The sequence below is a fragment of the Erpetoichthys calabaricus genome, chromosome 13, assembly GCF_900747795.2.
Source record: "Erpetoichthys calabaricus chromosome 13, fErpCal1.3, whole genome shotgun sequence".
Taxonomy (NCBI): Eukaryota; Metazoa; Chordata; class Cladistia; order Polypteriformes; family Polypteridae; genus Erpetoichthys; species Erpetoichthys calabaricus.
In genome coordinates this window covers 143927158-143942917 of record NC_041406.2, presented here as the reverse complement: position 1 = coordinate 143942917, position 15760 = coordinate 143927158, and the positions used below count along the sequence as shown (strand labels likewise).

Sequence of the window (15760 nt, the reverse complement as noted above, 5' to 3'; positions counted from 1 at the left end):
TTCCAACAGGACACAAAGCAAAGACAAGATAAGAGTGGCTTAGGGACAACTCTGAGAATGACCTTGAGTGGACAGCCCGAGCCCTGGACCTGAAACCCATCAAACATCCATAGAGAGACCCAAGTCAATAGCTGTGCACTGATGGTCTCCATCCAACCTGACAGAGCTTGACAGGATCCATACATGCAAAGCTTCCTGGATAGAATGGCGGCCAAAGGGGCTTCCACGAAGTGCGGAGTGAAGGGTCTGAACACTTGTGTCAGTGATAATAAATTTGCAAAAATTCCTGAAGCTCTGTTTCCAGTTTGTCGTTGTGGAGTGTTGAATGTTACTTAGCAAGATTTTAGCATAAGGGTGCAGCATACCAAAATATGTAAAAAGTGAGGGGCTCTGAATACCAACCCCCAGGTGCATTGCGTACAGACCTTAAAATAAAAGCGCAGCTTCACGGATTGTGATCATCGATTCCGATTGCCCCGCTCTTTGATTATAACATAGCCTGGCAAAGCACTTTTCCCAAATGTAAATAAGGGATGTGCTAAAGAGCACACTTCAAAAGCCCCCCCGTTTAAGCACAGCGTTTAATTATTTGGTCATTTTTCATCCATAACGACCTAACACATTAGTGTGGATTTTAGCGGTGGTGAATCCTCTCTGTGTGCTGTGAGCTGTAATTGTGCCAGCTTGTAATTCTGGTGATTACCAGCGGCTGAGAATGCCTTTTATTAGTTGGCATTTGCCTTTGAGTTAATGGAATTATTTTGGCGGCGAGTGGTGTTGTGAGTAATAACGCGCTTCCTTCAGACCGTCCCTTTTTGCCTGAATAAATAACACAGCAAATCGACTTGGACCCTTTCAGATCAATGCATAATGATTTTAATTTGGAAATTGCCCCAATTATTGTTAATGTATTTTGTTTCACTACAATTATGGCATTCTCTGTTCTAAATGCCTATTATGTTTGCTTTTCATTTTCTATGTAAAATGTAGACTAATAGAAATATATATTGTAATAAATGAGACATAATTTACTGATGGCTTTTTTAGATAATTCACTGCAAAGATGCCTTGCGGCTGAGTGGAGAGATAAGCTCTAGGATCGAGACTTAATATTGCAATTTACTGAATTTAAGGAGCTGTAAGTGCTGGGATGCACATTCACAGACAATATGGCAGTAGTTGTGCGCGTCTATGTCCTCGAAACTGTGGAAGCGTTTCAGTGTAGCGCTAGAAATGGGACTTTTCTACTGCCATATTGAAACAGGAGGGTGTATCCCCTACCAATAACCTTGTGGAGGTGCGACCGATAATAACCCGAGAATGAGCGATGATAGTGCTGTAAGTGTTCCCCAGGCCACTAGTGGGCGCTGTGGTTTAGACCAGTGTTTCCCTATCTCAGCTTCTCACATGCCAGTGTGTTTGTGACCAACACGTGGGAGTCTGTGCATTTATCACAACCTTCTGAGCAGAGAGAATGGGGTGGTCCTCCTTGATGAATTAAGAACGAATGCCAAAGGTGGTTTGGGGGGGATCACCAGACCGTTAGATGAATCAAACGTAATCATCAGTGCTTTTACTTCTTGGTGAATTGAGCACGATCCGTGATCGTGGACGACCTCCCAAACCCCCTCTCCATTTTCTTGTGATTTATAAATATGTACCACCCTCTGAGCCGACACGATTAGAAAAAGTGCGGCAGCAAAAAGCAAGAAAACCACCACAAGTACAGAAACACACCAGTGAAGGCAGAGATTATAAGAAATTAGACACAACTAACCAAACCCTCTATATACAGTCATATGAAAAAGTTTGGGCCCCCCTCTCAGCCTGCATAATAATTGACTCTCCTTTCAACAAACAAGATAACAGTGGTATGTCTTTCATTTCCTAGGAACATCTGAGCACTATGGTGTTTTCCAAACAAAGATTTTTAGTGACGCAGTATTTGGTCGTATGAAATTAAATCAAATGTGAAAAACTGGCTGTGCACAAATGTGGGTCTCCTCATCATTGTGCTGATTCGAATGCCTGTCACTGCTCAATGCTGATTACTTGGTGTGATGAGCTCGTTACGCCTTGAACTTCACAGACAGGTGTGTCCAATCATGAGATATAAAGGTATTTAAGGTGGTCAATTACAAGTTGGGCTTCCTTCCCTTTGACTCTCCTCTGAAGAGTGACAGCATGGGATCCTCAAAGCAACTCTCCAAAGATCTGAAAACGAAGATTGTTGAGTCTCCTGGTTTAGAGGAAGGCTACAAAAAGCCATCTCAGAGGTTTAAACTGTCAGTTTCAACTGTAAGGAATGGAATCAGGAAACGGAAGGCCACAGGCACAGTTGCTGTTACACCCAGCAGGTCTGGCAGGCCAAGATAAATACAGGAGCGGCATATGAGCAGGATTGTGAGAATGGTGACAGACAACCCACAGATCACCTCCAAAGACCTGCAAGAACATCTTGCTGCAGATGGTGTATCTGGACATCGTTCTACAATTCAAACATCTGTACGGCAGGGTGATGAGAAAGAAGCCCTTTCTGCACTCACGCCACAAACAGAGTCGCTTGTTGTATGCCAATGCTCATTTAGACAAGCCAGATTCATTTTGGAACAAAGTGCTTTGGACTGATGAGACACAAATGGAGTTATTTGGTCAGAACAAAAAGCGCTTTGCATGGAGGAAGAACAACACCGCATTCCAAGAAAAACACCTGCTACCTACTGTCAAATTTGTTGGAGGTTCTATCATGCTGTGGGGCTGTGTGGCTAGTTCAGGGACTGGGGCCCTTGTTAAAGTCGAGGGTTGGATGAATTCAACCCAAGATCAACAAATTCTTCAGGATAATGTTCAAGCATCAGTCACAAAGTTGAAGTTACACAGAGGCTGGATATTCCAACAAGACAATGACCCAAAACACAGTTGGAAATCTACAAAGGCATTCATGCACAGGGAGAAGTACAATGTTCTGGAATGGCCGTCACAGTCCCCTGACTTGAATATCATCAAAAATCTATGAGATGATTTGAAGCAGGCTGTCCATCAAATTGAACTGAACTGGAGAGATTTTGTATAAAGAATGGTGAGCAATACCTCCATCCAGAATCAGACACTCATCAGAGGCTACAGGAGGACAGCGTCTAGAGGATGTTATATGTGCAAAAGGAGGCTCAGCTAAGTATTGATGTCATATCTCTGTTGGGGTGCCCACATTTATGCATCTGTCTAATTTTGTTATGATGCATATTGCATATTTTCTTCTAATCCAATTAACTTAATGTCACTGCTGAAATACTTCTGTTTCCGTCTCCTGTTCAGGGAAACGTATTACTAAAGAGTCCCATGTGCTGGCCCGCCAGGTCCTCTCCCAAATGCCTTCACCTTATTCACAAGAAAAGGAAAATAATTTGTCCAGAAATGTACCCAGGGTCACCTGACTTTTTCCATACGGTTTGAATAGCTTTCCCTCTTGCCTTTTTCTTTTATGGTGTCTGCTTCTCCTCAGTATGTGCGTCTCGGGAACTGCAGGTCTTACATTGTGGTCAGCAGCACAGGAGCGCCACAGGGGACTGTACTTTCTCCGGTCCTGTTCAGCCAACATACATCAGACTTCCAATACAACTCGGAGTCCTGCCACGTGCAAAAGTTCACTGACGACACTGCTATCGTGAGCTGCATAATATTTCATCCAGAAGGAGGAATAAAGAGGAATAAAGCTTAACCCAAACGTTTACTGTACATGGTCACATAACCAGCTTATTTGTGGTGAAAACCATCTCAGTTATTCAGGTTTCTCGGCCAATTAGCCAATTTCTCTAACTGGAATAACTGTTCACATGGCATTTTAGAAATCTGGTTTCTGTGAATAATTGAGTTATTGAAGCGCACGTAATCGTGGTAATCGGTGGCAAGGACAGGTGTATCATGATGAGTTCTGTTAATATTGCTCAGTTTGGTTTTCATTTAGTGTTATGTTTCATGTAATACTACTTTTATCACATTTAGAATTATTAATGTACTGTTTCTTTCAAGGGCGGCACGGTGGCGCAGTGGGTAGTGCTGCTGCCTCGCAGTTGGGAGATCTGGGGACCTGGGTTCGCTTCCCGGGTCCTCCCTGCGTGGAGTTTGCATGTTCTCCCCGTGTCTGCGTTGGTTTCCTCCAGGCGCTCCGGTTTCCTCCCATAGTCCAAAGACATGCAGGTTAGGTGGATTGGTGATTCTAAATTGGCCCTAGTGTGTGCTTGGTGTGTGGGTGTGTTTGTGTGTGTCCTGCGGTGGGTTGGCACCCTGCCCGGGATTGGTTCCTGCCTTGTGCCCTGTGTTGGCTGGGATTGGCTCCAGCAGACCCCCGTGACCCTGTGTTCGGATTCAGCGGGTTGGAAAATGGATGGATGGATGGATGTTTTTTTCAATGTCTTTAAGTTCCTTGTGTTTTGGAGTGGAAGGGGGGGGGGGGACTACTCCTTTCATCACAACTAGAGACCCCCCCAGCCCTATAGAAGTGGAGTCCCTGGCAGTTCATTTTGTTGAGAGTGCAGTGGTGTGACCAACAAGGCCAGGCCTCCAAACCAGCCTACCCAGAAACAGTTGACTCCTCTGCAGCCTGAGTGACTACTCAAATGGCTGGCTTTGGCCTACAAGCAGGCCAAAGGGGCTTTGCCTTCAATAGTTCTAAAATATTATGAAAATTCCTCACGTTTATTGGGGAATATTTTGAAGTAAACACGCAAATAAAGAAAAGTACTGTTGAACTATTACAATAAATTAGCGTTTCTCAACCTTTAAGTATTTGCGACCCAAGTTTTCATAACAGTTTTAATCGCGCTCCCCTAACATTTTTTTGAAAGGAGCCCACTAATAGCAATTTGTTCTTTTTTAATTAATGATATATCATAGATGCATATTTTATTATACCTACTTAACTTTTATCGACATTTATCTAACTCTGTATTTATTTTTCTAGTATCAGAATGTAGTTTAAGTTCATTTGTTTTGGTTTCAATAGATGGATTTTTCATATTTTCGATTCGTTTTCTTTTTTTCACATCTTCGCGCCTCCCCTAGGTGGGCCCGCCCCACAGTTTGAGAACCACTGCAAATAAAGAGTAATAACTGAAAATACGAATATAAATAATTAACTTTATTTTTCTTGCTCGTTTTTTTTATGCATGTAAATTTTTTTCTTCATTTATCAGTTTCAGTGACACGTATGAAGCATGAAATGAGAACTGTCACTTTCACTCGTCAAGGATCACGTGTCGGGCTCTAGTGACTACTGGACTTTTCTTGATTGGTGCCACAATAAAATTTCACAAGATGAACTTAAAGTGGTGAAGGACAAACCAACTGTCATGGCCTTCACTTCACTATTGGCACGTAGACTTGTCTCGCTCAACTGGAAGAATCCTAACCCGCCTTTTTGAAGTCAGTGGGTAACTGATGTTATTTATTATTTGAAATTGGAAAAAATCTAATTTCTCAGTTAGAGGATTTGTTCAAAAAACTTTTTAAAAACCCTAATCAATAACATTTTAGAACAGGCATTTATATTGGGGAGAAGGATTTGCCTTCCTCTTTCCCTCTTTACTACTCTCACTCAAAGTAGTGTTGGCCTTTCTCATGGGTGGAGGTTGAATTGAATTTAGTTTTGTTAAGTTTGACTTGATTGTATGGAGCGTTACATGCTTTTAATAAATTCAATAAAAGATAAAAAAAAAATTTCAAGAATAAAATTTCAAAGAAAACGCTTTTGCACTGGGGATTCAAATTGTGACCCATAAAACGCAGATGAAGGCCAACAGATGAAAACTTTTAACAGATACTGTGCTAGAAGGACAAACAGTTGTGACAGGATTATGAACGTTAGTTTGTCTTTTTTACAGTTATGCACCACAATTAAACAGCAAAATGGATTTGGTTAACATTTCCCACTTACATATGCATTCCGGCTGAACTCCACTCCAGGTGAGATCTTGTAAGCAGACTCTTGTTGTTGAACCTTGGAGAAGGTGCCCCTTTTCACAGTAAAACTGGACCATGCTCCCGATCTGAAATGGTCAGCACAGAGTAAAACAAAAACATTAATATGAGGACTTTGGCTTCCAGTTTCAGTCTGATCTGAAACAATCACGAGGCTCTGGTCAGAAAACCGTAAGAAACAAATCGCACGATCATCAAAGCCTGAAACACAAAGCAAAAGTCGAACAAACAAGTAAAGGATTGTCACGCTAACTCGGTTTCTTCGTCGTCGTTGTATCCAGTGCTCACATGAGTGCCAACGGCACAATGAGGTGACAAGTCTTCACGACGTCCAATCAAACAACGTGGCTGTTGACAGTGAAAATCTCCACGAAACTCAATAATAGTGGCAAAAACCCAACCAAGATGGCACTATAATAACGATAAAATAAGCTAACAAGGCCAAAAAATAAAGATCCAAAACAAAAAATAGACAGTTCCTTCAGGGAGACTCATTTTAGTAGCATTTAGCCAAGCAGTAGGCAGCCATTGGGCAGCTCTCATCTTTCTCACCATCTTCTCCTGCTCTAGAACAGTGGATCTCACAGTATTTTGGAAAGTGAAAGATATGGAGGACCACCTGCGGCTCATGGCCGGTAAATTCCATGGTACGATTATCACATTATTTTTATTACAGGTAAATATGGTAATGACCAGAGATGCAAAGAAGGACAGATGGCAGGCAAACGCAGATAGTGACTGAACATGGCTGTATATTAGAAAGCACCTCCGTAGTTTACGTGTCTCTACTGCTCCCGCTGTTACGCCTTTAGAAGGCGCCCCAAGAAAAGCAACAAAAAGCCCGATCTGAACAGCACTCGGTCAAAACCCCTCTGCTCCTCCGTCTCTTTCTAAGTTTGTACGCTAACTCTTCATGCTGCTACTCCACGAGCTGCCATGATGACTCCTTGTTGTTCATTTCTGGCCTCAGCCTCTCTCTTGGTGTCATCTCTCAGGTCTGGGTGGCATACACTCTCTCTGCTTGAATCTCTTGCCAACCTTCAAACACCCACATGTAAGACAAAATCCATAATAAAGCCTTGGAGACGGAATTAAGGAATTGCTGCTGCCAGGGGTGGATTTAAATATAAATGAAGGAGAGTTAGGTTGGGTGGGAGAGAGAAATTGTGAGTCTGAGGTAATGGCGGAAGAGAGAAAGTGAGGGAGCAGCTACAACCACACGGGAATCGGAGTAGGAAGGAATGGCGTAGAAGAACTGATTTATATGACTGATAATGTGGAGGACTTAATGAGGTGCATCACACTTGCCAAGGAGACCGAGTTAATACGTTTATTATTTAACACTGTCATTCCACTTTGTGGCTCTGTTGCTACCTAAATTGCGAAGTCACTAGAGTCAATTACCTCGAAAGTCGCAAGTGCCGTCGTGGTGACAATATAAAAGATCTCCATTTCGAATGAAGCCCTGTCCAGTTTTGTGGATAATTTAATTGTGTGCGAGTTCCTGTATACGTAAATTTGGGTTTGGAATTCATACACATCTGTGTGTCTCACTACTTTGAGTCGTCTCCTTCCTTTGGGTTTTGGCTACTGCCCACCTCCCTGTAGATCACTGCAGGTATTTTGTTTTTGTCCTGCTCCTTCTCTCCTGGTGGTGTTCCCCCCATTTTCTGGTGCTTCTGAGCTGGGCCCTGGCCTCCCATCATCTTAAATTGCTTTACGCAGGTTTGAAGGTGTTCTGGTCCGCTGCGTGATGTTTGGTTTGGTGTCCTGGACCATCTCAGCCGCATTCAGGAGAAGGAAGGTGCTGAGCTGTCAAATTTGACAATGACGGTGGCTCATTTGTTAGCTGAGCTCTGCAGTTTGTTTTCTGAATGACATTTATTATAAGCCTTCTCTAAATGCCATTACATGATATATCTGAGCTGCTCCCCGAGTATGAAAAGGGAAAATTCTCTTTGGATTAAACGGAAATATTGACCTGCTTCAGTGCTACCACAGCTTATGCAAAATAGGCAGCTTAACTTTTTTTAAATAAATTTAAGATTCATGAGACGCAATGAAGGTCTTTTGACATGTTATACCGTTGAAGTATAAGCCGAGAAAAGTACTGACCTCTTGTATCATCAGTTTTAAAGCACTGTGGCCATTTTCCTATAGAACTTGTGAAACATAAAATCGGTACATTCCTAATTCCTTTCTCATTTCTTGTATCTGTAACTCATAACATTCTAGCTTTTAATAAAGTTGTTATATACAGTTTTTTAACTGTACAGTAACTTTTTTCTCATTTTGGTTCTGTATATCACCACAATGAATTTTAAATGAAACAACTCAGATGCAGTTGAGGTGCAGACTTTCAGCTTTAATTCAGTGGGGTGAACAAAACGATTGCATAAAAATGGGAGGCAACTAAAGCATTTTTTGAACACAATCCCTTCATTTCAGGGGCTCAAAAGTAATTGGACAATTGATTCAAAGGCTATTTCATAGGCAGGTGTGGACAAGTCCGTCATTATGTCCTTATCAATTCAGCAGATAAAAGGCCTGGAGTTGATTTGAGGTGTGGTGCTTGCATGTGGAAGATTTTGCTGTGAACAGACAACAAGCAGTCAAAGGAGTTCTCCATGCAAGTGAAAGAAGTCATCCTTAAGCTGCGAAAACAGAAAAAACCCATCTGAGAAATTGCTCCAATATTACGAGTGGCAAAATCTACAGTTTGGTCCATCCTGAGAAAGAAAGCAAGCAGCACTGGTGAACTCAGCAACGCAAAAAGACCTGGATGTCCACGGAAGACAACAGTGGTGGATGATCGCAGAATCATTTCCACGATGAAGGAGAAACCCCTTCACAACAGCCAAGCAAGTGAACAACACTCTCCAGGGGGTAGGCGGGCGTATCGATATCCAAGTCTACCATAAAGAGAAGACTGCATGAAAGTAAATCCAGAGGGTGCACTGCAAGGTGCAAGCCACTCATAAGCCTCAAGAATAGAAAGGCTAGATTGGACTTTGCTAAAGAACATCTAAAAAAGCCAGCACAGTTCTGGAAAAGCATTCTTTGGACAGATGAAACCAAGAACAACCTCTACCAGAATGATGGCAAGAAAAAAGTATGGAGAAGGCGTGGAACAGCTCATTATCCAAAGCATAGCACATCATCTTTAAAACACGGTGGAGGGAGGCAGTGTGATGGCTGCCAGTGGCACTGGGACACTCGTGTTTATTGATGATGTGACACAGGACAGAAGCAGCCGAATGAATTCTGAGGTGTTCAGAGACATACTGTCTGCTCAAATCCAGCTAAATACAGCAGTCAAATTGATTCATGATACAGATGGACAATGACCCAAAACATACAGCCAAAGCAACCCAGGAGTTTATTAAAGCAAAGAAGTAGAAAATTCTGGAATGGCCAAGTCAGTCACCTGATCTTAACCCAACTAAGCAGGCATTTCACTTGTTGAAGACTAAACTTCAGACAGAAAGGCCCACAAACAAACAGCAACTGAAAGCCGCTGCAGTAAAGGCCTGGCAGAGCATTAAAAAGGAGGAAACCCAGCATCTGGTGATGTCCATGGGTTCAAGACTTCAGGCTGTCATTGCCAGCAAAGGGTTTTCAGCCAAGTATTAGAAATGAACATTTGATTTCCAGTTATTTAATTTGTCCAATTACTTTTGAGCCCCTGAAATGAAGGGATTGTGTTATAAAAATGCTTTAGTTGCCTCACATTTTTATGCAATCGTTTTGTTCACCCCACTGAATTAAAGCTGAAAGTCTGCACTTCAACTGCATTGGAGTTGTTTCATTTAAAATTCATTGTGGTAATGTACAGAACCAAAATGAGAAAAAAGTTGTCTCTGTCCAAATATTTATGGACCTAACTGTAGATGTACAAAAATCACCCACAATCCACGTTAATAAAAGGATACATGTCTCTGTATTTCTCTGTCTGTGTGTCATTCATTTGTAGTAATACAATGCACTGCGTTTGTCATTCCAACAGATGGCGCATCACAAACATGGACACTGCTTTTACAAATCTCCTACCAAATGGCACGTAACAGAGACATACATTGCATGGTACAAAGCTGGTAAATCCATCAAGTGGCTGCCTGGGGCCCTGGCATCTGAGGGGCGCCATTTATTAAAATTAAGGGGATCTCCCCCAATTCCCGGTCATCAAACTCTGATGATTCTGAATTTGAGCTGTTACCCGCTGGGTGCTGTTTATGAAAAGTTAAAGTGAACACTAAGGGGCGCGCGCTCCTTAAAGTCTTCAGCATATACAGAAAGAGGCGCCATTTGTGCTACTGCAGGGATGTGCGCTCAGGGCACTGAGAGGGGACATTCCCAACCTCACCGGACACTGAAGTCTAATAATACCAACTACTTGCTACGGACAATGAGGGGTGACATCCATCCATTAATCCTGCCTACGTTACCAGGTGGGCTTTGACCAGCACTGGCATGGCGGACTGCAACATTAACGGCTGAGGCCTACGCCGATGACTTCCTGTTGATTTCCAGCTATCCCAGACTGCTAGTGCGGAGTTATTACTAGACAGGCTATCTTCTATCAGACACATTTTTATTTTTACAATATTTAAAGTTCCTCACACTGTTTCACAGCCTTGTCATTACTTCATTAAGTCCGTCCAAAATGACTCGGTTATACTTTCACTGTTTTGAAAGCCAACACCAAACTCCTCATACAGCATATGAACGTCTGAAGTATTGTTTTCATAAAGCTGTAATGAAGACACCTGTTACAATTGAAGGATGTTATTCATGTAAAGAATAAAGAATTATTTCCACTGTGACTGCTAGTGCATGACGGACCAAGCCGAGCCCAGTTCGTGACAGCGGGTTGATCGCTCCCTCGTATCTTCCTGCTCTGTAAGGCGACCAATAAAAGCAAAGGCTAACATCGCCTCACAAAGTACCCCGCCGTACGCTTTCTCCTTTATTTAACTTCAAAATCTGGCAAACCTTGGTAAATATATTATATGATTCAAAAAGAAACAAGGAGGATAACGGAAATGACCTCCTCTACACGACAACAACACAGAACAACACCCATAGGGCAAATAATCCAACGTCCAGCGAACGGACACACACACATACACATACACACACACACACACATACATACACCGGCCCCTCCTCAAGTTCACTTTGACAGTCCACGTATTCAAACAGTCTTATTCTACTGGGCCGAGGATTTGTAGACGCCGGCCAGTTGGTGAACCTGAGCTTAAATGTAAAAGGATTCAACCATCAATACAGTGCATAACCTCAACAAGCTCACCCAGGATCCACTAGATGAATCCAGTGGGATATGTTGCCCCTGGCTGTGATTGCCGCCCTTCGCTTATCTATCTATGTTTCTGATATGGATGTGAGCAGCACTGGCACACCACAAGGACCAGGCCTGTCTGCCATCCTCTTCACTCTGCCCACCTCAGACTATAAATATAACAGCAGGTCGGGTTACTGGCAAACATTCTCAGGTGGCTCTGTACTTACTTGGCGGGGTGTGGGTGGGGGGGTCATTGAGTGATACAGGGGAGGGAAGTCAGGGGGAGAACTTTGAGAACTGTCTGCAACTCAAAATCAGCAAAACCAAAGAACTACGTAATGACTTTCACCGCACCGAACATGGGGGTCCGCATCACTGACGGGTTGGACTGCTGCCATTACACAGAGGAACTAAAGAAGAAAGGGCAGAGCAGGCTGGTTTTTGTTAGGGGGCTACATTCCTTTAATATAAATAGTGACATCCTTCACATCTTCTACCACAATGTGGTGTGCTGGGCCAGTAACACCACGTCAAGAGAGGCCCACCAAATCAATAGGCTAATTAAAAGGGCAGGATCTGTTATGGGATGCCTTCTGGACCCCCTGGAGTTAGTGGGGGAAGGAATTAAAACAAAACTGAGTGTCATTATGAACAATGCTACACATCCTTGCTGTGACACACCAACACCGAGGACTTTCAGTCAACAAAGCCAAGACGTGTGTCAGGAAATAATAATAATAATAATAATAATGGCCATACACCGGTATAGCACTTCAGGGGCACTGGGACTGCCAAGTCAGTTTTCTTTCTTTTCAGTTTTTGTAATTTTTAGTCATTCTTGTGTGTGTGTATTTATTTGTTATTGTATTTATCTATTATATAGTGCCTTTCACATCTATCTATCTATTATACAGTCCCTTTCCCATCTCTCTGTCTATTGTCTCTGCCAATACTGATGCTCTGTGTAAGAAAGGACAGAGCCGACTATACTTCCTTAGAAGGCTGGCATCCTTCAACATCTACAATAAGATGCTGCAGATGTTCTATCAGACAGTTGTGGCGAGCGCCCTCTTCTACGCAGTGGTGTGCTGGGGAGGCAGCATAAAGAAGAAAGACGCCTCACGCCTGGACAAACTGGTGAGGAAGGCAGGCTCTATTGTTGGCATGGAGCTGGACAGTTTAACATCTGTGGCAGAGCGACGGGCGCTGAGCAGACTTCTGTCAATTATGGAGAATCCACTGCATCCACTGAACAGGATCATCTCCAGACAGAGGAGCAGCTTCAGCGACAGACTGCTGTCACCGTCCTGCTCCACTGACACACTGAGGAGACCCCACACTATGCGACTCTTCAATTACACCCAGTGGGGTAAACGTTAACATTTAACATTATACAAAGTTATTGTCTGTGTTTCACCTGCAATATTATCAATCTTTAATTTAATATTATTTATTGTATCAGTATGCTGCTGCTGGAGAATGTGAATTTCCCATTGGGATTAATAAAGTATCTATCTATCTATCTATCTATCTATCTATCTATCTATCTATCTATCTATCTATCTATCTATCTATCTATCTATCTATCTATCTATCTATCTATCTATCTATCTATTCATTCACATAGATTGTTCCAGTTTCCTTAGATGGCCAAAACAGTTTCCAATTTATTTATTATACTGAGATTTTTCAGCCGATTGCCGTCTCTCTTCTTCATTTTGAAACTGGTGTGATTTCTTTAAATTACAGGAAAATCTCTGGAAACTGGATGTATAGACCAGACATCCCAGCTTCAGGAGTGCTACAGTCAATCAGCTCACTTCACTATTAAAAGGCACACATAGGAGTAGGAGGAGGTTAAGAGCGTGTGTTGCCACAGCACGTTGCCGCACCCATCACACAACGGACCACCATAGGATCCCAGATTAGGACCCGAGTGCAGCCATGCAACGGGTGACACCTCAGCACCACACTGGTTCAGAGTGAGGTTGTTTTTTATGGTGGCTGGAGTGCCAGTTCTCAGGTTATCCTCTTTTTTTTGTCTGTCTTCCCATACTGACCAGAAAGACAAACGGCAAAGCATAACAGTTACATTTCTATGTGGCGGTGCCACAACACATCACGGTGTTATAAAACAGGGTTTCTGAGACTTGATCTTGGGGACCTCCTAGGTCTGCAGGTTTTTGTTCCAACCAGATTCACAATCTATAATTGATAATAACAGATCTTCCTAGGTGTAATACTTTGCATTTGTCTCTTTATCGGTTGTTTTCTTAAGACCCCTTTCTAAAAGATTTAACAGTGAGAAATCAGGAAAATAATTCAATATTTAACTCTGTAGAATGTGAATGAGATACCTGGTTAATTAAAATGTACTTGTGCTCAAATCAGAGGGGGAGAAAAGTGAAGGTGCGACTAATGCTCAAAACTAGAAGACTAAAATCCAGAAGGCAAACTTAAACCATCAGGTAACAAAAAGCCCACCAAATGGGAGTTGTGCTTAGACAGGGCAGTGGGTTGTCTCTGCTGGGGTCTCGGTGCCGGGCTCCCTAAAGTTTCTATGTGTGACATACAAACCAAATGGTCCAGCAATAGGATGACTTTGTGACGGAGGACATTCGTGCCATTCAGTTATTCATCGCCACTCACGGACAATTAACATGTGATCCTGTGACAGTCGTGCAACACATCATTCAGACGGACGTAAACGATTCCTAGATTTGTCAGGGTTGTGTCATGGCTGAATACTCTTGGAACCACATAAGTCTTTTCAGAAGAAAAAAACAGAATGATTAATTTCTGCAACTAGTAAATAAACTGAATTTATTTTGATCTCACCCACTAGGTTAATCTATGGAGTTCCTGTAAACGCAGCCTAGACCTGAATTAAGCTATGAGAGCGTAATGAGACAAGCGCTGATAGAGAAGTGCTACCAGGCACAAGCTGAAAGGTGACAAAATTCAGACTCCCACCTCCATGCCAGGAAATCGGACATCCATTATCAGAATATGGTCAAAAGTAGGCAGTGGTTTAGCCGGGACTTTACTTTGGTGGCATCTACAGTGGGTTCAGATCGTATTTTGACCCCTTCAGTCACTTTCTGCACACTTTATTGTGTTGTACATTTAATAGTAAGTGGATAAATTTGACATTTCTGACCAATCTACTCTCAATAACCCATGAGTTCAGGTACTGTGCTGGTTGGGGTACTGTGGAGAACTGGCATATACTTTTTATTTCAGATGCTGTTTTAGTGCTAAACGGGCTTCAATAGACTGAGCGTAAAATGCAGGAAAGGGGACTGGAGATTTTGGTGAATGTGCAATGGTGAAAAAGAGAGCACAGGACAATTAAACACCAATGTGTGATCCAGACGTTGAAATGCAGGTAGAATCTGTCCAGGTCACTGCTCAGGAACGAAAGCCACATCATCCTGAATGAATCATTCATTCATTCTATCTATCTATTGATTATATAGTGCCTTTCACATCCATCCATCCATCTAACTATCTATCCATCCATCCATTTTCCAACCCACTGAATTCGAACACAGGGTTGTGGGGGTCTGCTGGAGCCAATCCCAGCCAACACAGGGCGCAAGGAAGGAACCAATCCTGGGCAGGGTGCCAACCCACCGCAGGACACACACAAACACACCCACACACCAACCACACACCAGGGCCAAGTTAGAATCGCCAATCCACCTAACCTGCATGTCTTTGGACTGTGGGAGGAAACCCACGCAGACACGGGGAGAACATGCAGACTCCATGCAGGGAGGACCCGGGAAGCGAACCCAGGTCCCCAGGTCTCCCAACTGCGAGGCAGCAGCGCTACCCATTGTGCCACCGTGCCGCCTATCTATCTATCTATCTATCTATCTATCTATCTATCTATCTATCTATCTATCTATCTATCTATCTATCTATCTATCTATCTATCTAGACAAAGTGATGACACATTTTCAGAAAGGTGTTCACATTTTATTGAAAATCAAAACCTGAAGTCTCTCATTCTTATACGTATTCATTGCTTTGTGATGGCACCCCCACATTGTGCTCAGGTGCCTTCTGTTTGCTTGAATTCTCCTTGAGATGTTTCTAGAACTTGATTGGGGTCCACCTGTGGAAACTGAATTGATTGGACATCATTTAGAAAGGCACACATATATTCCTGTGATTAGAAGGTCCCCAGAATTCACACGGCATGTCAGGACAAACACTAAGTCACGCAGTTCCGAGGAACTCTCTGTAGATCGTTGTGATCAAATTGTGGTGAGGCATAGATCAGGGCAAAGGGATCAAACCTAAAGTTTTGAGTGCTCCCAGAACACACAGTGGCCTCAATACCTGTGAAACTGGAGAAGATTGGAAGCACGCTTGTGGAGTTGGCTGTTGAGCCAAACTGAGGAACCAAGTAAGGGAGGTGAACAAGAACCAAATGGTTGCTTCTAACCGAGGTTCAGAAGTTTTCTGTTGAGA

General features: G+C 42.8%; 1 protein-coding gene across 2 annotated transcripts in view; it reads right to left on the bottom strand.

Annotated features, from left to right (window-relative positions):
- Nucleotides 1-15760, bottom strand: part of csmd3b (CUB and Sushi multiple domains 3b) — a 1253873-nt gene that overhangs the window by 22388 nt on the left and 1215725 nt on the right. For both annotated transcript variants that reach the window (XM_051936007.1, XM_051936008.1), the window contains exon 63: nt 5933-6044. In XM_051936007.1, coding sequence (XP_051791967.1) covers nt 5933-6044 — 112 coding nt within the window. The remainder of the gene's footprint in view (nt 1-5932; nt 6045-15760) is intronic.